Raw genomic sequence first — 22,297 nt, forward strand, 5'->3', positions numbered from 1 at the left:
TGTAACTTCGTCACATCTACACAGCATCAAGTAGGTATGATCTATCAAGTGATGAGTTCAATTATTTTTCCAAAAACTCTCTCGAGTATACGTCATCGAATCTATAAGCGTGATCAGTCTGAAACGTCTTACAATTCTTGATATCCCCATAAGCACATCCTGACAAAGCCTGACACGCCCCGAAACACTTTGATACCTCTCTGGATTTTTCCTTATGTACTCCTGAAAGATACGTATTGAAGCCATCCTGAAACCATCTGAAACGCCTTTGCAGCTCGCCAGAAAATCTGTGTAACCCCCTGTAAAATGCCCTGAAACACTTTGAAACGTCTCCCACTGACGTCTTGAAGCTCAATGATTGCAATCCCAGGTTGCATTTTGCACCTCAAACACCCTGAAACGCCTCCGGAATTCCTCTGAACTCTCCTCGAAGCTCACCTGAAAGGTTGTTGTATAGCTTTCTATACATTTTTCTACAATTTACTATATGGAAAATCACTTTTTCAAAGAAAAATCGCCACAGGTTGCCCCTAACCCTCTAAAAATAAAGCGATGAATGGTTTCTGTTGGATTTTTTACGAGAAAACAACCCTCCGAAGACCGCAAAGCGATCTAAGGCAAGTGGAAATAGTTATTGACTAAACTCCGAACAGTATGGCAACGCTGTTTAACATGTAAGGATCATCGTCATTTTATCGATCGGGTAAGGCTTAATAACTTTTTTTCACAAACGTCGCATCGCTTTGCGCTCTTCGGAGGTTTGATTCATACTGAAGTTTTCCACATACACTCCCGATCAAAAGTTTGGGGTCACCTCCTCAAAAACATGTCATGTTTTAGGCCCATATCTTCGCCAATTTGTGACCGAATTCAAAACCCCAGGTCTCATTCAAGAGATAATAAGTCAAGGTAACTTTTACAAAAATATTTGTATGTAAACTTAACCCAAAGTTGACAAATTTTCTAAAAAAATGATAATAAACTTACGGCAGTGTCGCTGGAAATTGAGTCGACCAAATTCTAATATGAAAGCGGTAATATAATCTATTTTCTATTAGCTGTCAACTACTTTTTACAGAACTTTGCTAAAAAATCTAGGAAAAAAGTTATTAGGTAAATTAACTCTTGATGTCATCGACCAAAAGTTTGGGGTCACCCCTCAAAAGGATGTATCGGCCAAAAGTTTGGGGTCACTATCGTAAAACATGGAACAGTAATTTGTTGATATCTTTGTCATCTTTCATTCAATTTTAATTCTCCTTGGCTTATTTGAAAGATAATAGGGGAATTCACTTAACAGCGTAAACTGATTGAACTGATTAAACGTCGTGATCACCAAGGCAATCTTTGATTGTTTCATACGCAAAATCATGAAACATTTCAAATAAGCAGAAAATCATGGCTTACGCAGCAATTTAATCTGTGAAGTGAGTACCCCTAATGAATGATACTTACCGCATAAACATTGAACCGCACATATTTGTTAAAATTTACATAAAAAACTTAACGTAAAATTGCCTCATTTTTTTAAATGTGATGAAATGTGTTAACTTCACATAACATTTTTATCTTTAAAAATCGTTGAAAATGTTAAATTAAAGACATCAAACGTAAATTTAGTTCATTATCTTTGAAATGAGCCATAAAGAATTAAAATTGAACTATAGATGATGAAGATATCAGCAAATCACTTTGCCATGTTTTACGAAGGTGACCCCAAACTTTTGGCTGATACACATTGAGGGGTGACCCCAAACTTTTGGTCGATGACATCAAGAGTTAATTTACTTAATAACTTTTTTCCTTTTTTTAGCCATTCGGTAAAAAGCATACGATCCATTTTTGACTCTACACGGAGAAACTGAAAAACTCAAAATTAGGTACTTTTAAACTCAATTTTGAGTTCTTTTTCATCTCCCTTTTCATGCGCTCTTTCTATTGTTGTCAGAGAGTGAAGAGAGAAACAACCCAACTTTTGCAGTTCCGTGCGTCAAGCCAACACTGAGTTTCTAGCACAGTACTCAAATTTGAGTGAATACAACCTAGTCAAAATTTCGGTTGGGTGGAAAAAACTTAAAATTAGGTATTTTTTTCACATGGAAGCAAGCGGGAACAACCCAACAAAAACATCGATTCCATCAACTCAAAATTGGCTTGACGCACGCAACCCCGAAGTTGGGTGGAAAGAACTCACTTTTGGGTAGTTTCGTCTCTCCGTGTATATTGTTTAATTTGAATGAAATTTTGTCCATGCATTGCGCGGATCCATGTTATAAGTATAGAACTTCAATATTCCAAACATCTAGGTAGGAAGCTGACTTCAAGCCTCAAAATTTGCCTTTAGCCCAGGATAGTCAAATGCTTCTAACTATTTTTTCTCGAATTTTTATTTTTCATCGCTTTTTAAAACAAGCAAAAGGAAACCATTTGTGGGATTTATGGTATCGAATTGATTGAATTTTCAGGAACCAATGAATCTCGCACTGTTGCAGTAAAGTAGGGCAAAAGCGGTTTATTCTATTGTGAGTTCAGTTGTCCAATTCTATATGTTTTGATCGTAAATATCATTCAATCAATTGCAAACAACAAAGTGTTTTCGAACTGTAAATCAATTCTATCGATTGTGAACTACACTGCAGCTCTACTGAATAGATGCACGCCGAGTACCTACTCTGCATTTAACATTAATCTTCATTGATTTCATGGATTCAAATGGAGCGAGAGAAAATCCAAACTACAGTCAGCCATCAAGTGTGAGCCGAGCCCTATCCTCTCCATCGCCCCATTCCTCAGAGCAGATGAGAAGATTGATTGCTTATACTCAACACTGACTGGATGGTCGGTCAGTACTGATCAATCCCAAGTGTGTTAAATTGCGTCCAGCCCGCATCCTGCGTGCATTTGTCCAGATCTAGATCATGCTATAACGTCCGTGTGGTTATTGATACGAAAGTGTATTTTGATCGCATGTTGCACTACATATATCAGCAATTGGTAACGGTTGGTGTTTTATTACATGGACAAATGACCGGGCCGGAACGTGAACACTAGCGAACGGCGGAAGGTTGACCCATTCGCATTCATTCAATCATGGTGTGCATCATTGATCTTGAGGAATGGTAATCGGATCGGGTGGGATCGGATCACACTAGGTACAGGAAACGTGATGAATGGATTAGGCTTGGATCCATTTCGTTTAAACCGGATGAAATGGATCGTCTTGACAGTGAAACATGTGGCATTGGAAAAGAATAGACTATTGAGTTATTAAATAAAAACTTTGTCGTTTCCAGAAAAACAACGTATTTTGTCAATTACGCCTTTCATATAATAAATATAATATCGGACAATAAAAATGCACCAAAGCCGTTTTGCAAATACAAACTAGTCAACTTTAGATTGCCATATCTCAGTTATTTCTGAACCGATTGTTATTTCTCTATAAAAAACTACCAAACATTTAAATTTTTCAACATTATTGAAAAGGTTCGCAGGAAACTATTGATACAAAAGTTACAGATAGATTGAATTTGGACAATAAAAATGCACCTAGACAAAAAAATGTAGAACAAAAAATGTTGAAGTTCAATTGGGTTTTTAAATTAAGAAAATTGTATTGATTTTTTGATTTTATACGAAAGAGCACCTTTTTCTGAGTCACTGTGAGTTTTTTCAGATTTTTAGAACTATATTTTGGTACCTAAAATCAATTTCAAAGAAATTTTTTAATATCACCTTTTGACAGCTGGGCAACTGCTTGACAGCTCCGCCCAGTACAAAATGCGACGAGGGGTGATTTGACAAATCGTTCCCGTACAAACTTCAAACTGATTTTTAAATAGGTTCCCGGGCATAAAAATTCATGAAAATTTGGATTTCGGCTCAGTTTGGCATGCAGATTCAGAATATGAAATTATCTCAACAACGCTAAAGAAGCCAATTGTGTTGGTCTCGTTAGCAAATTTATTCGTCATCACACAAGAAATGTATTTGCCGAAGACACCAACATGATATGACGTAACCATTTTTTACTACACTAAAACCTCCATTTAAGTCGATGCATGGCTGATCGAAAATATTTTTTACCATGCAGGTAATGACAAAACTATAGACTTTTATATTTTTTAACACTTTGCATGACAAAGGGGATTGGTCAAAAATTATAAAATTGTATAGTTTAGTCATTGCCTGTACAGTAAAAATTATTTTCGATCAGCCATGCATCGACTTAAATGGAGGTTTCAGTGTATACCAATTTTTGTTTTGATGCATTTTATTGTCAAAATTCAACCCATCTGTAGCTTTAGTAACAAAAGTTATCACTGAACTTTTTCAACAGTTTTTAAAAATTTAAATATTTTCTAATTTTTCACTGGAAAATAAAACAAATCGGTTAGATATAACTGAGATATGGCAATCTAAAGTTGACTAGTTTGTATGGGAGAACGACTTTGGTGTATTTTTATTGTCCGATACTGTTTGTTAACACTACACCGTCTTCAACCAGAGAATGCACAGACTGAACTAAAACTAACACTAAACTTTTTTTTATCTGCATTAACGACAATTTTTAGCCCTAGGCTCGTTCATCTCGGGACCCACGCTTTACTTCCCTTCCGAAGGAATAACTCACATTTTGCGAGTTTGTCGGGAGTGGGATTCGATTCCAGGTCCTCGGCGTGATAGTCTGACTCAACGTTTCATATCAGTTATCTGTCCAATTCGTTTAAAAACAATGTTTTCATTTTTTTTCTGGTGCCTGTTGATATTTCGATATAAACATGGTGTTACGAAATAAAATAAAGTCCATTATTTTTTTGTTTATATTAACGAGTATTTTAACATGACCTAATTCTACACTAACATGTCCTCTATAAAACATCGGACTACACAAAAATACATGGAATAAATAACAACGTTTTTTTGCAATAATCTTGTTGTGTATGGTGGCTCTATAGAGGAATTGCAATTATAATTGTAATTTATAATTATAACTCCTCTCTGGAGCCACCATAAAAATAACAAGTGTTTAAGGACAAGGTATTTAAAGCACACAGCTCAAATTTTCTCACGTATCTGGCTGAAAATGTAACTTGATGCTCGGTTTCGCACAGTTAACATTGAGTAACATTTTCAGCCAGATCCGTTTGACGGTTCTCTAATTATTTAAAAATAATGATTTAAAAATGTGAGGAATCCATGTCAATTTATGAGGCAAGGCAGACACAAATTTCGATTTTCTGTTATGTCACTACCCCCGCCCCCCCCCCCCTCGTATTTTTTTTTGCCGGAATTCTATATTTTGAGAAGGGACACAAATTAATTATTTAGGAAATTTAGAAATTTGAAAGTTAAATTAGAGTCGTCGATAAAATTTCTTAACAAATCCGATTTTGCCTAATTGTATTAGTAATTTTTCATCAAATACATTTATTATTTATCATCCCCTTCTTGGCAAGTATACGAGCAAAGTGACAATAGTAGAAAATGAGATTTGTTCCGGCCAAATGTTATGAATAAATACGTTCAAATCAAATTGTATCACCATTATAATCTTATTGAATTCATAAAAAGCTCACAATATTGTAGATTTATTTACCGAACCTTTTTGTTATTTCGAGAGGAATTTCAATTTGAATTGTAGTTATCAACTAGCTGTCCCGGCAAACGTTGTTCTGCCTGCCTACTGTGTTTTTTGACATGAAGCTCTGTAGAACAATGTCCCGGAAAAAGGAATTTAAAACTTTTTCGTTTTCGGTGCGTTCCCGGTCGATTTTCACAATTATATTTTCGTACGAACACGTCGGAGCCCTGTACGAATGAAACACTGAAAGTATGGTGATCCGTTGGCCCGTTTCCGAGCCTATTCGTGATAAATACCATTCCATTTTTATTTATATAGATTACAATTCCTCTATTGAGCTAAATGACAAAAGTTTTGAAGAAAAAAAATCTCCAAAAATGTAAGGTTTCCATGGACTTAATAAAACAATAAATGTAATGTTATGAAGAAAAACATTGCAGAACAAACTGCATAACCCATAGAAGTGGATCCAGAGGAAAGTCTTTGAAACGCCAAAACGGAGCATTCTAAGGTGATCTACCCCACGTTACGTTACTCTCTATTTCCACTTATGAAAAAATAACATCCGAAATCATGATAATAAATCTGAATAATAAAGAAAAAAAAAAGGGAAATACCTTTTTATTGTACACTATACATGAAATAAAATTTTAGCCGAAAATAATTATATTTGAATCTACATAAGATTCCAAACTAATGACCATCCTGTTCTTTTCTCCTTCTCCAGAAACGAAAAATGGTCGGCGAATCCACCTCGACGCAAGTCCTTCGAGACTTGGAAATATCACTCCGCACAAACCACATCGAGTGGGTGAAAGAATTCCTAGACGACGAAAATCAAGGCCTAGACGCACTCATCGACTACCTCAGCTTTCGGCTGGCGATGATGCGCCACGAGCAACGAATACAGGAGGCCAAGTCCGAATCGGACGAAGGCCTTAATCCCAAGGATACGACCATAGCGTCGTACGGAAGCAACGAAACGAACCACAAACTGGGCAGCACGAATGGTTTCATGAGGCCTGGTCTAGGCGATATGATGGATAGTCCCAGTATAAAGCGGAGGTCGCGGCACATCGCCAAGCTGAATATGGGCCTGACGACGGACGATATTCACGTCTGTATAATGTGCATGCGAGCAATTATGAATAATAAGTATGGTTTTAACATGGTGATTCAGCATCGGGAAGCGATCAATTGTATAGCGTTAAGTTTAATACACAAATCACTAAGGACTAAGGCCTTGGTCCTAGAACTGTTGGCAGCGATATGTCTGGTGAAGGGTGGCCACGAAATCATTCTATCGGCATTCGATAACTTTAAGAAGGTCTGCTCCGAGCAGCGTCGCTTTCAGACGCTGATGGAGTACTTCATGAACTACGAGCTGTTCAATATAGATTTTATGGTTGCGTGTATGCAATTTGTAAATATCGTTGTACATTCCGTGGAGGACATGAACTACAGGGTGCATCTGCAGTACGAGTTTACTGCGCTAGGGTTAGACGAATATTTGGAGAAGCTGAGGTTAACAGAATCGGAGGAGCTTCATGTTCAAATATCCGCATATTTGGACAATGTGTTCGACGTGGCCGCCTTGATGGAAGATAGCGAAACGAAGACTGCCGCCCTCGAGAGGGTAAACGAACTGGAGGACGAACTGGGTCGTGCCTTGGACCAGGCTAGTGAAATCGAACGGGAAGCACTGTTCAAAATTGGGGAACTTGAATCGGAACTAAGTCAAACGCGTGCCGAACGAGACGACCTCTGCAACAAACTACGAGTTGTTGAAGAGGAAATTGCGAAGCTAAAACGAGCACTCAAACAACACGAACAAGAATCCAAAAGTCGCCAATCGATGCTACTGGAGTTGGAGAATCTCACCAAAACCCTACCGAAGGGAACTTCGATAGCGGACGTATCGAACATGCTCGCCAACGGCGGAAAACTCTCCGAGCTCAGTCCCACGAGCAACGGTGGAGGAGACAAAGCCGCACCACCCATTCCGCCACCCCCAGCTCCTCCAGCCCCACCAGCACCCCCAGTGGCACCTACACCTCCTCCACCACCCTGCCCGCCAGCGCCCAACCTCAACGGGGATGCCCCACGAGCACCTCCGAAACCCCCTGCATTCATTCCACCTCCACCGGCTGGTCCCGGTGGATTCATGGGCATGGGAGCCGGACAGATGCACTGCACCGACGGTAACATGACCATCAAACGCAAAGTGCAAACCAAGTACAAACTGCCAACGCTCAACTGGGTCGCCCTGAAGCCGAACCAGGTCCGAGGTACCATCTTCAACGAGCTGGACGACGAGAAGCTCCACCGGCAGATCGACTTTATCGACTTCGAGGAACGGTTCAAGATCGGTATGGGTGGACCGCTGACGAATGGCAGCTGCGACATGGACGGGCTTTCGACATTCCCCAGCAAGCGGTTCAAGAAGCCGGAGCACATTTCGCTGCTCGAGCACACGAGGTTAAGAAATATTGGTGAGTAGCTTCAGCTGTTATGTATAATTACTATTAGGTTTTTTTTATAAGGGACTAAAAGACGAATTCCGTAATCAGAAAAGAGTAAGTACAAAACTATTGTGAATCGCAAGTCAGGCCCATCTGTATTTTGGGCAAAATTGCGTTAATTGCACATTTCGATCTTTCTTCGGATGATCTTCGAGCTGAGTGGATAAAAATATATGATTTATTAGGTAAAAACAAAAAAAAAACAACACCAAGTCAAATTTGTTACAAACCTCACATTTTGTCATTGCTTATGGTGGCTCTAAAGAGGAAATACATTTATAATTGTAATTAACAATTACAATTGAGGAGATTAGAAGCAAAGGGGTATAAGTGACAAAAACCCACTTTCGAGTAAATAAGATTTAAAGTTTTTGACCAATTTTTCATCCCTTACAAAATGTATGGAGTTTCAAAATCAATTCAATTTTCTATGATTTATTGTAATTTTTCCAATCATCGTAGAAAGAATCTTTAAAAGTTCTTGAAAGCTTGAAATCTGAAGAATTTTATGATATGCTCAGCTCAAAATCAACAAAATGGTCACTCACACCCCTTTGATTCTGGGCCGCTTAATTCCTCTCTGGAGCCACCATAAACAAGTTTTGAAAAAATCTACAAAGGAGTATAATTCAAGCCTAACTTTAGCAAACACCGTATGTAACACATGTAAACAAAAGAGAAATTTTCACATTGAGGCGCTGAATTTCGTTAAGAACTACTCGTATTACTTACCTTTGGGAATGATTTGTGAAAAAATACCCAGATTTTTCACGTTTCTGATGTGCACAATGTATGAGTTGCTATGGGAACAACTTCCCCTTCGATTTTCTCCGTTCGTAGATTTTGTTAGATACGGTGTTTGGTATAGTTAGGCTTGAATTATAATTAAGAATAACATTAACTCCTTGAATTTAATGAGACAATAAATATTAAGAATAAAAACGTTGTAAAACAAATTTCATCACTCCTAGAATACTCATTGAACTCGTGGTAAGCTCACTTAATTATAGCTATTTTTTTTTGTCAAAACTCAGGTTCTAAAGACGAATTGTATTTATAAGTGTGTTCATTAGGGGTACCCAGATTATCCCATATTCAAGATCTCTAGTCTAGTTTAGTCTACCCATACTCAGCCATTCATTGAAAGAATCCTGGAAATGATAGAATCGACTAACTCCAGAATTGCATCAGATATTAGCTTGTGTATGCTGACTTTGTCAATGGTGGTTACGTCGACTATGCGAACATGGGCAGTGTATCGGAAATGCATTACAAGCATTGAAGGCTTACTGTGCAGCGTTATTGAAACTATTTCCTATTCAAAGGCTATGCTGAAAAATTATTCGAAATCCGAAATTTCATCTTTTTTAGTGGCCGGGCGGGAACTATTTTGAAAATGCATTTAAAGTTTATATATGATATATGATTTTTTTTTGTTCGGACAAACTGTCATTTTATCAATTAAACTGTCATTCTATGCACGGAAATTAAAACAGTTTTGTTTTTTTGGCTGTCAGAACAAAGATATTAGAACAATAAATTGTGGTATACTCAGAAAAAAGCCCTTTTTGAACAAGCTATAGAAAATTGCAATTTTTAATTGTTAAACAACTCAATCGTAGTTTACAATTACAACTCCTCTTTGGAGCCACCATAAACAATAATAATTATTTTGAAAATAAATCACCAAAGATATATAAATATAATTATTAATAACATTTCCTCGCTGGAGCCACCATGAACATCAAAAAGAGTTTTAGAACAATCTCGAAAAAATGTGAGGGTTTCATGAATTTAATGTGACAATGAATGTTATGAATAAATATTGCAAAACAAATTGCATAACCTACACACACAATAGTCTCACTGAATTCATGGCAGGCTCACATGTTTAAAAATATTTTTTTGCAAAACTTGGCTCAAAAAAAAAATTCCTAAAATATTACTCAAGAAACCTCAGGGATGGCATGCTCCTCAGCGTGTGTGCAAGTGTGCATAGTTTTCACATGAAAATGAGCTGCATTGTGCATATTTTCAGTGCGGATGCCGTCCCTGCCTCTGAAATCACCTAAAACGCCAAAATCCTTGAAACGCCTCTAAAATCCCTTGAACTAAGTCACCTGAAAGCCTGTGCAGGCCAATAAAACCATCAGAAATCTCTGAAACCCCATAAAACGCCCTGAAACGCCTCCAAAGGCCTTGAAACGTTTTTTAACACCTCTAAAACACCTGAAACTACCTCTGGAGCTAATGCGAATCCCTGTGACGCCCGCTAAGATCCCCGAGAAGCATTCTGAGACCCTCTGAAATCCCATGAAACACCTTGAAATGCCTCTGAAACCCCCTGAATGTCACTATGGAGGTCTCTTGAAAACCGGTGCAACCCCCTAAAATATTCGGGAATCCCTCTGAAACCTCCTGAAACGCCCTTGAAATGCCTTTGAAACCCCCCTGAAACTCACTCTTGAGCTCAACTCAAACCCAAGGGAACCTCTCTGAAATCTCCTGAAACTCTATGAAACGCCTGAAACGTCTTTGAAATCCCCCTGATATTTCATGCTCAATTTATACCATCAGATTGTTCTTCCTTTTTTCCTGATCTTGGTATATTTGCTAAGCTAGAAGCCAGAAATTGGACGCAGTGGCTTAATTTCCCCAACAGGGGAGGAAAAAAAAAGCTAGAAGCCAGCATACTGATTATCCATATCCTTCCCCCCTTCAGCAATCTCTCGCCGCAAGCTGGAAATGCCCGTCGATATTGTCATCAAGGCGATCAACAACCTGGATCTCAAGCAGCTGTCGCTGGAAAACGTCGAACTGCTCCAGAAGATGGTCCCCACCGACCAGGAGCAGAAGATGTACAAGGAATATGTGATAGAGAAGAAGGATCTGAACCTGCTGAGCGAGGAGGACAAGTTCATGCTGCAGCTGACCAAGGTGGAGCGGATCTCGTCCAAACTGTCGATCATGAACTACATCGGAAACTTCTTCGACAGTTTGCACCTCATCAATCCGGTAAGTTTGTCTATTTCTGAGGCATTAATTCACACATTTCAATGGGATTTTCAACTCGTCCATAGCAAATCTACGCCATCATCTCCGCCTCGTCCTCGATCAAATCGTCGAAAAAGTTCCGCTCGGTGCTTGAGGTCATCCTGGCGTTCGGTAACTATCTAAACAGCAGCAAACGAGGCCCGGCTTACGGCTTCAAGCTGCAAAGTTTAGACACCCTGCTGGACACCAAATCCAACGACAAGCGGATGAGCCTGATGCACTACATCGTGGCAACCGTACGGCAAAAGTTCCCCGAACTGATGAACTTCGACTCGGAGCTGTTCTGCATCGACAAGGCAGCCCAGGTTTCGCTCGAGATTCTGATCTCGGACGTGAACGAGCTGGAAAAGGGCATGGAATCGGTCCGGAAGGAGGCTGACCTACGGGGGAAGGGCACCCAGAACCATGTGCTGCGGGATTTCCTCAACAATTCCGAGGAGAAGTTGAAGAAAATTCGAACGGACTGCAAAACTGCGCAGGTAATCATGTTCAGGTCTGGAAGTTAACGCTTGAAGATTGTTAAATGGGTTTGCGTTTTTTTGTCTTTTAATTCACAGGATTCGTTCAAAGAGTGCATCGAATACTTCGGCGAATCGTCCAGAAATGCCGATGCCAATGCATTCTTTTCGCTACTAGTCCGATTTGTAAGAGCTTTCAAGGTAAGTTTTTTTTTCTGTCAACCCTCTAAAACCCAAGTTTCTAAATATATTTTTAAATCATCTAAAATCGATTTAAACGTGTTTTGAACGACAATTTTTTTCGCGGTTTTTTAAGATTTTAGTCTTTGATTTTTTTTTTTTTTGATTGGCTTTCCCGGAAAACCCATTTTATGAAACAAAAATATTTTCAAATTTTGAGATTACTGATGAATTGAGGGGTCCAGAATCGAAGAAGTGTAAATGACCATTTTGTCGATTGTGAGTTGAGCATATCAAAAAATTCTTCAGATTTCAAGCTTTCAGGAACTTTTTTAAGATTATTTTTACGATTATTAGAAAAAATACAATAAATCGAAAAAAATTGGGTCGATTTTGAAACTCCATACATTTTGTATGGGATGAAAAATTGGTGAAAAACTTTAAACCTCATTTACTCGAAACATGGTTTTTGTCACTTATACCCCTTTGCTTCTAACCCCCTCAATTATTTTTTTTTTTTATTTTGTTTTGGGCTTTGTGGGTATGCGGTTGGCGGCATCAGTCGCCTAGGCGTATCGTAAGCTTCGGAGTGTGGGTTCGATTCCCGCTCTAGTTGGTGGAAATTTCATAGCAAACGGACACTTCATAACTGGGCCTCTGGGTGTTCTTTGTGGTGACTGTTGTCTGTGTGAGTAATGTGTTCAGTCTGTGCAGCCTCTTAGGAAAAAAAGATTAGAGTGTATTCAATTGCCCTAAACTCTTTCACAACGTATGGGGAAAAATAACATGTGTACATTTTTTGAGATTTAATACAAGAGAAACTGAGTGTAGGGTAAAAAAAAAACAAAAAAATAGAGACAATGACATCTGAAAGGTAAATAGAATATCAATTTTTTATTATGATGATGATGATCATGATATTTTTGAAATACAAATATGCTTCAGAAGACATCAAAAACTTTTCAGATATGGAAAACAGATTTTACGATAAGCCAAAAATATAAAAAAAATCGTGTTGTACTGAAAAGAAAAATAATACACATATACTCATACTATATCCCACCTTCACCTTTTGGGCCGGAGGGGTCGAAGATGACACTAAATGAAAAATGGCTGTAAACAAATCACACAATCGATAAAAGTGAACTCTGTCTTCAACAAAATTGTTGCCTACCTACTCCGCTATTTGGGAATAATATGAGTGAATGAGTTTGAAACATGATTGACATCCTAGAACACCCTGAACACAAAGAAGTTTGGAAAACAAAATAATTGATGCACTAGTAGCGTTCAATGCTGATTTTGAATATGGTTTACATTCATACGTATCTGAATGGGATATTCTAGAGGTTACAAACTGTTCTGAAATTCACAACAGCAGCAACTTTGTTCGCTTTAGCAACAAATTGTAACATTATATAATCTACTACATGCAGTCCGGGAATCTCTTGGGAACTCTGAAGTCACCAGTTGACGTTATTAGGATAATGCAGGTCATCCAAACTAACTTGGAGTTCAGAATCTCAGATCTATACTAGTAACAGTAGTCTTATCCGCTATACAGAATAACATAGCATAATCAACAAAAAACACTGAACTTGATGATTGACATAAATTGTTATATACTTTTGAGACATTCAGGGTCGTCCAAGCTGTCTTTACCTAACTTTTTTTTAGAAGTTTAGGCCCTGACAGTGTACAGCTGTACAGTAGAACATTTCCAGTGTGAACTGATACCAACTGTAATTTATGACCCCATTGGAATGGTACGAAACATTTCAAAATTTGTTTGGGATGTTCCTGATCCATCAAACTACTCCGAGGAGTAGAAGGGGTTTAGATTTACACTCGCAACAGTAGTCGTATCCGATAAAGCTATACAGAGTAACGTGTATAATCTACTAAAATTACTGGACGTAATGAACACTGATATAAATTGTTATGTACTTGATGGGCTACAACTCGTAGAGATGGATGTGTCTACGCCGAAAGAAGCATTCGTCTCTACTGATCTCGGACCTGGGGAAATCACCTCCAGTCACCCTGGACGTTTATTTAGAGTACTGTAGGTCTTCCTGGACTGTGAAAAGTCAACGTGTGCGCGGCCTACCACGAATCCGACTACCCTTTCCTGGTTCTCTACTGAAAATGGTTTTAGCATACCCCCGTTCCTCCGGCATACGAGCTACTTGCCCAGCCCATCGCAGCCAGTCGTGTTTGGCTGTTCATAAACCACGTAGACCAAAATTTGCCCATCTCAGACCCCACCCCTCCCCCCTCGTAGACTTTTGTCCATACAAAAAAATTAAATTTGTATGGAGCGTAGACTTTGGCCAGACCCCCCCCCCCCTCCCCCCAAAAAGTCTACGTGGTTTATGAACGGCCCCTATTCGCTTCCCTCTTTTTGTGAATACTTGGTGGAATTTTGGTGGAATTCGTATTGTTCACAGCACTTCACGCTCGAAGACTCCAAAGGCACTCAGATCACCTTCTCCTAACGTCCACGATTCATGGCCGTATAAAGCGACCGGAAAAAATCAGAGTCTTGTACAACTCGAGTTTTGTCTTCGCTTGCAGCCTACGGGACTTCAGTTGGATTCGTAGACCCAAAAAGGCCCGATTCATAGCCGCAATCCGTCTTTTCACCTCGTCCATAACATCCAACTTTCCATTACCTACCTAGCTAGCACCACATCGTCACCACTACCACAGCCGGATCAACGTTAACCACCAGCAATCATATACTCGGTCTATAAGAAGTTAATCGTTAGTCAAATCCTCGCAGTCGCAGCATCCCTATTTGAAAAGGTATAAGCGTGTATTCCACGGCCCGACGGTTGATCTCGATGATGTCGATATCGTCCGTGAAGCCCCAGGAGTATATGCGATCGCATGACAATGGTTCTGTTCTTTGCACACCAGCCCTTATTGCTCCTTCCATTGCTATGTTGAACAGTAAGTTCAAAAGAGCATCGTCCCGCTTCAGTCCGTCTAAGGTTACGAATGATGATGAAATTTCATGCGCAGTTTGCACATCTTTGATCCATCATGCTTTTCACGAATCAGTCTAATCAGCTTTGCCGGAAAACCATCTTCTTCTTCTTCTTCTTCTTTATGGCTCTACGTCCCCACTGGGACTTGGCCTGCCTCGCTTCAACTTAGTGTTCTTTGAGCACTTCCACAGTTATTAATTGAAGGGCTCTCTTTGCCTGCCATTGCATGAATTTGTTATATTGTGAGGCAAGGACAATGATACACTATGCCCAGGGAGTCGAGAAAATTTTCCCGACCGGAACGGGAAACGAACCCGCCGTCTCCGGATTGGCGATCCATAGCCTTAACCACTAGGCTAACTGCAGACCCTCGCCGGAAAACCATGTTCTATCATAATCTGCCATAACTCGTTTCTCATCACTGAATCGTATGCGTATGAAATCAATAAACAGTGGATGGGTCTGCAAATTGTATCCCTTGAAATCTATCGAGGATCTGCCACACGGTGCACATTTGATCCGTCATTGATCATTCTTCCCATATCTTCAATATATGTAATACGGTGTAAGAGTTGATACAGCTGCTCACTACCGTTCTTAAGAAGCTCGGTCGGAACTTCGTCCTTCCCAGCAGCCTTGTTGTTTGTCAGCCCTCCAATGGCTATCGTGACCTTGTCTAGTCGTCTACCAGCACATGGCCGATTTGGTTGTAAACTTCGCCGTTTGGGTGTCTCCATGTAAGGCTTGTAGATATTGTTGCGTGCAAAGTAGGTGCTACTAATGGCCACCCCCTGGCAGCAACCAAGTTAACTAATCTCAGGCCGTTGTGGTTTGTGACGGAGTGAAGGCTCTCTCGGATCACAGCTATGCTGGACGCTACGGCTTGTCGATATTCGAAACCAACTAAACTGTTACGAAGAGCAGAACTTTAGGTCTACACTCATAACAAGGCATCTAGTATAATTACCGGATGGGAATACTAATACCATTACCAGTTAGTTCTGAACTTCGGAAAAACTTTCACAATAAACAGTAAATGTCTCTTGAGGTTCTCGGAGCAACAATCATTTACGATTGGTAATGTTGCGTAACTTAAAATAGAAATAAGTTGTTTTTCGGGCTGTAGATCTAATGTTCTGAGTTGCAGAACAGTTTGGATACTCTTGGATGTCTCGAAAGTATCTCATAATCTTTGTTAAAATTTCATGAGGTCCTATTAGCCTAGTTAATCATGTAACATAACTATATGCAACCATAAAATATGCAGCGGCTCAACAGCGGATAGTGTAAATCCCTTATACTCAATAACGTTCGAATCACAGCTGATGTTTAAATGATTTTTTTTTTTATTTTTTGAAACATATCCACGAGGTAGTGCGAACTCGACGAATGATTTTCACGAAAATTGTTCTAGGTGCTACGTCTGCTTGTCTGAGTTTTAGCCCTCTACCTCTTCTACCCAACCCCACCTTAACCCTTTGAAGCCTGATTTTTTCCAAGCGTTATATACAGTTTTGTTAACGTATTCTGCCGTCAATCGCAAGCCAGTCCCATCTGCATTTCGGCCAAAAACGAGTTAATGACTGATTTTTTTTCTTCGAATGATCTGTTTATGGTTGCATAGAGTTATATTACATGATGTTACGAATGACTCCCTTGTGTAACGATATCGTCAGAAGGCGCTAGTGTGAGACATCAAACGCATTTGGCTTAAAGACGTTTTGCATAAAGAACATTTGGCATAAAGGACGTTTGGCATAAAACCGATTTCAGTAAATAAAGAACATATTGAAGATCATGAACAAGACGTAATCTAAAAACCCAAATTAATCCACCTAGTGGTGATAGTGCCTTTCTCGTCGAATATATTCTCACGATCTTTCCGTCGACGTAAGTCAAAGTGTCCCTGAATCCTGATATTTTTTAAGAAATGCAAGAATTTTATCAAAGCCATCATTGAATTGAAAACTTATGATAGCACATACTCCGACGTTATGTTCAACGTATAAGCAGAGCTGAATAATATTAGACTTCTCAGTTGAATGAATGAGCACCTTCACTAGAACTGGAGACTAATCAATATCAAGACGATACTAACAAGCAAAGATATAACTTTTTACACAATCACAGATCACTTTGCGGTCTTCGACAAATTTTTTCAGCACATTTTAGGCTAATGACAGTTGTAAACAAGAACGATAGGTAGTGAGTATAGTGAGACGTCTGTTTGTATGTGGATTAAATTTGTCAAGATTTTGTTGTCTTACACATTTTTATCACTTGAATTGATTTTATTTACTTTAGTAGTTCTGGCGAAGCACCAAACGGGTCACTTGGAACCGGTTTCGGCACACTATTGATTTTCCAATGTATGGCCTATGGTTTTTTCTTGTTAACCGTTCATCAGGTTACCTAAAAAGTCATTTAATGTATCGCATTCATGGGTTGGTTCTCTTTTACGTTTGACTATTTTCTATGGAAATATGATCAGAAACTATCTTTTGCTAAATCAAGATACCCAAAAAGCCGCATTTTTATGTGTCGCATGCATGGGTTTGGCTCACTTTTACGAAAAAAAAAAAACAGATTTGATGTGTTGCATGCGCGGGTTTGGTTCACTTTCATATTTTGTCCTTTCCGGTGGGACACCCGGAACCGATTCCGGATCACTACTGATGCAGATATGTTCTGAGAGTATTTTCCTGATTACTGTTCATAAGGTTATCGAAAAAGCCGCGGTTTGATATGTCGCATGCATGGGTTGACTTCCGGCGGGATACCTGGAACCGGTTCCAGATCACTATCGGTTCAAATTTGTTCTGAGAATATTTTCCTGCTTACTGTTCATCAGAATATCAAAAAAGCCACCATTTCATATGTCGCATGCATGGGTTTGGGTAACTTTTATACTTGGCCACCTCCAGTGGGACATCTGGAACCGGTTCCGATATGATCTGAGAATGTTTTCCTGCTTACTTTTGATAAGATTACCGAAAAAAGCCGCGGTTTGATATGTCGCATGCATGGGTTTAGTTCACTTTTATGTTTGGTCACTTCCGGCGGAACACCCGGAACCGGTTCCGGGACACTACCGATGCAGATATGGCCTGAGACCATTTTCAAGGATACCATTCATCAAGTTATCGAAAGTGCCGTAGTTTAATATGTCGCATGCATGGGTTTGTAGCGTTTTCATATTTGGCCCCTGCCTGGGGTACCGGTCCGGAACACCTAAATGGCCATAACTCCGGAACGGCTGGACCGTTCCGAGCCATTTTCAATAGGAAACAATGGGACCAGATTCCGCGTCGAATGAACCATTGGTTATTAAAATCGGTTGAGGTTTACTGCTAAAAAGTGATGTGAGTTTATTTGTACACATACGTGCACATACACACTAGTGTGGGACATCGGAACCGTTTTCTCAGATCAAAGCTTTTTTGGTTCCGTTTCGGGTCCTGAGTATCTGTACAAAATTTGAGCACGATCGGTTGCGTCTACACTTTGCGCATTGCAATTGAAATTTGTATGGAATTTTGTATGGGAAAACATACTTTTTTGCATTTTTGTCATAAGTTGAAAAAGTTTGTCTGAAACTTCTTAACCAATACTGTAAAATGATAGCCTAGGATATTCTGAAAAACTTTGTTGAAGACCGCAAAGCGATCCGATGCTTGTGAAAATAGTTATAACCAACGAAACGCTATGTTTTCACTTTATCGGTTACATGGTTTTAGAAAAATTCGAGCTTGTTATAAGAGAAATGCAAAAAAGTGCGTTTTCCCATGTAAAACCCCATACAAACTTCAAACGCGATGCGCAAAACGTAGACATAACCGATCGTGCCCAAATTTTGCACACTTATTTGGGTCCTGATATGAAATCAAAATAGCTTTGATCTGATGGGATACCATTGAATTTTTCATTTTTCCATACAAACGATGACCCACTCTAATACACACGCATACACTACACACACACAGACATCACTTCAATTCGTCGAGCTGAGTTGATTGGTATATGTGACTCGACCCTCCGGGACTTCTATCAAAAAGTCATTTTTGGAGTGAACATATACCCTTTTTTTTTACTTTTTTTTTAGTGTACGAGAAAGGCAAAAAGGGTCATAGATTGTAATACAATACTTCTGCTTGATACAATAAAAAGACAAGCATGATTTCCTGGAAAGAACCATTGACGGAATCTAAATTGCTTGCCTCGATAAAGAACAGCTTATATACAATAGAAGAAAAAGTCCCCTTCCCAAAATCAGAAAATTTATGGAAGCAAAAGGTTGTTTCGGTAATAAGAGGTTTAATATCACTAACAAGTTTTCTTTGTTTCCCTCAGAAAGACAGTGAAGAACAGTCTTCAAGTTCTTTAATTTTTCTCCCAAGGGAAAATACGTCACATTTTCTTTATGCCAAACGTACCACATCTAGGAAGCTAAAAGTCCATCAACTTTTTTAGCTAATTTTTGGAAACCTTTTATCTATCTCTTCTTCTGAAAACGACAGGCCTGTGACCAAGAGAACGAGCAGCGCCGACGGCTCGAGCAGGCCGCCCTCCAGGCCGCCAACAAGAAGGACGACAACGAGGGTGTTGTCCTGCGGAACAACAAGATCAACAACCAGAAGAAGCAACAGGTACGCCTTTCAACGCATATAGCTTTGCTTGCCGGTGGTAATGGCGGCAGTAGTAATGCTATTACTTCTGCTGCTGCTGCTACTGCAGCTGTTGGAGCTGCGGGCCCAAGCGGTGGTGCTGGCGCTGCTGGTGGGATGGGTATTGGGGATCCCAGCATTCGGCTCTCCAGCACGTTTTTGCAAAATCTAACCCACATGAACCGCGAGTTGCAACATGTGTTTAGCGGGTCCCGGCCGCTGGCTAGCTAGTAGTATGCGCGTGTGTTTGTGATTTAGATTTTCTTTCTTGCTAGCTAGTTTTCTATCTTGATAGTTGGTTCATGATTTCATATAGACGTTACTTTGGACGACACCTATTTGAGACATATTTTTATCTGGAGAATGGGATAAGAGATAGAATATCTTTGCACAAATGGTGAAAGGTGATGCACTTTGGTTAAGGATAATGTGAATTCTTTGAAAATATGTCTCAAACAGTTCAGACTAAGATTTAATATATGTTGTTAATAATGTTATTTTGCTTTAAAGTATAACAGCTATTGTATATGATAATTTGTGCATAATCTGGTTTATGTGTGTAACTGTGTAGCTTGTAAGTTTATTGTTGCTTTATTATCAAATATAACTCAGACAGTTTTGTAAATGCCTTATTTTTTATTCTCATTTTTTTTATTTTATTTTGTACAACAAGCTATTTTAGAAACACTCTTTCATGTTTGTTGACCTTTTGCTTACTATTTTTAAAGAAAAAACATCCAACAATCTCACTGGTAGAAGGTATCTCACCACATCATTCCCCTTTGCATCATTTCATCATCAAGAACGAAACAACATTGGCCAAGCTCCCCTGGGATTCCATATCTTCTATTGAGATAGGAGTAGTGAAATATAGCAAGCATACCGTGGACAGCACATTAGCAAGCAGCTCGGAGGAAGCTTTATTATCGAAGATTCGGGCGCGAAATCGAAAAAGGTTCCAAATTGCCAAGTAGCCATTTTTTCCCGACGCATAAGCATCGATATATTTTTTACAATCAACGTGTATATTTCCAACAATAAAAAGCTTAAAAAATAAGTGGTAATACGTACCGGGCTTGATTGGGTAATTCGAATATGCTTATTTTTTCAAGGACATCGAGTTGTTTGGTAAGTATGGAATTTGCACAAACAGGCAATCCGGAACCAAGGATGGCAGAAAATCACTTCAAGCGATAAATGATACACGATACGAATAATCCAAGATAGCCTTGTTCTTGCAGTAGCATGATGCCGACGCCTCACATCGTGCTCGTATCACAGAACAATTAAAGCATCTGATGCACGCTTTATCGCGTGATGACCCGTTATCGGATCATGTTACAAGTCATGATAAATTTTATTCATCACATTGTTTGCCACTTATGCACCCGTAGGCCGCATTCATGATTCGAAATGATACGTTCATAAGCATATCTGGAAGTTAAATCACCAAGAATGCTCAAAAAGTGAATGAAATCACTAATTCATCATTTCGACTTCATGATAACGATCGCATCGCGCCCGCACATGCCGAGCGAATCATTCTTCTCGGACCGAAGTTTGTTATGATGCTTGACGACAAAATTATCGTTGTTGCTATGATCGCGCGATGCCGTTCGACCGCGACACATTCGAAATCTGATCATGATCACTAGATTTCCATCCTTGTCCGGAACAAAGCTTTTTCGATCCTTACAAAACAACTGTGCAAATTCCGAAGGAATTTGTAGCATCCCCGTATTCCGCATTACGATTGAAAATTTATGGGATTTAAATAGTATGGGAAACATTTTTTTTTCGAATGAGTGTCATCAGTTTTGTACTCTGTAATTCCGCCCTAATTAGGCCGGAATTGAAAAATACAAAACTGATTACACTCATTGGAAGAGGGTATTCTGCTTAAAGAGTTCGAAAAGTCAGTAACGTACACCGGAGCAAGTTGAAACGGATGGAGTAAGATGAAACAGCGACTTAACATGATGTTTTCTAATGATTATAAACATATACTTTTTGTTTTAAACTATCTTCAAGCGAAGAAAAACAAAATCCAAATTGTATTGAGATACATTTCTAAACTTTGCGTTTCATCTTGCCCCAACCGTTTCAACTTGCCCCGGTGTACCTTACAAGATAGGAAAACATACTTTTTCGCTTTTTCTCAAAAAGGAACTAAATTGTTCTTGAACTATGTAACCGATGATGTTAAAATATATCGTTAGATGTACCGAAAAGCTTTGTCTGAGCCTGCAAAGCGATCCGACACTTGTAATAAAAGTTATATCATAAAGACCTAGGTCTCAAATACAGACCGTCTGCTTAACAGTTAACATGTGAAGCACGCAGAAAAATGACGCTTGTTTAAAACAATAAAACGCATGGTTGATTTTCAAACTGAGAATTTACTTGTTCCAAAGTTATATTTAATTGTTTTCATTTAGAGTTTATCGATAAAAACAACCGATTACCATCATTTCATATAATGTCAAAAATTTCATTTGTTTCAACAAAATAAAAACCATAAACATGGTCCCGAAAGCACTCACACATCTATAAAATGCTTACCCCAATATCGCCACAACGAAGAAGGTGCAGCAAATCCATCACGCCAACTTTCAAGTGCAGCTTTGGCCGTGATGGATAACGCGCAGGTACTCACGACAGCATCCACAAAAAGTTGATCGGTTTCGCATTTTTTGTCTTTTTTTTAGTCGATCTCCTCCCAATCCGCTTACCGACGGTCTAAAAATAGATTTCCGAGCTGCCGCAGTTGCTGCCGTCACCAACACAATCACATTCCGGGTTTGTTAGTGGCAAAAGTGCAGTCGTTTGAATCAATCCATTA

At 39.2% G+C, this 22,297-nt stretch overlaps 1 protein-coding gene across 1 annotated transcript in view; it reads left to right on the forward strand.

The window, feature by feature from the left end:
• Positions 1-19,437, forward strand: part of LOC109401161 (formin-like protein) — a gene marked incomplete at its 3' end in the record, with an annotated part of 264,398 nt that extends 244,961 nt beyond the window's left edge. The window contains 5 exon segments of the mRNA XM_062842861.1: positions 6,312-8,076; positions 10,829-11,121; positions 11,187-11,639; positions 11,718-11,819; positions 19,309-19,437. Of these exon segments, the coding sequence (XP_062698845.1) occupies positions 6,312-8,076; positions 10,829-11,121; positions 11,187-11,639; positions 11,718-11,819; positions 19,309-19,437 (2,742 nt within the window).
• Positions 19,438-22,297: the final 2,860 nt, after the last annotated feature.

This window comes from Aedes albopictus, chromosome 3 (genome assembly GCF_035046485.1).
Source record: "Aedes albopictus strain Foshan chromosome 3, AalbF5, whole genome shotgun sequence".
Lineage (NCBI taxonomy): Eukaryota > Metazoa > Arthropoda > Insecta > Diptera > Culicidae > Aedes > Aedes albopictus.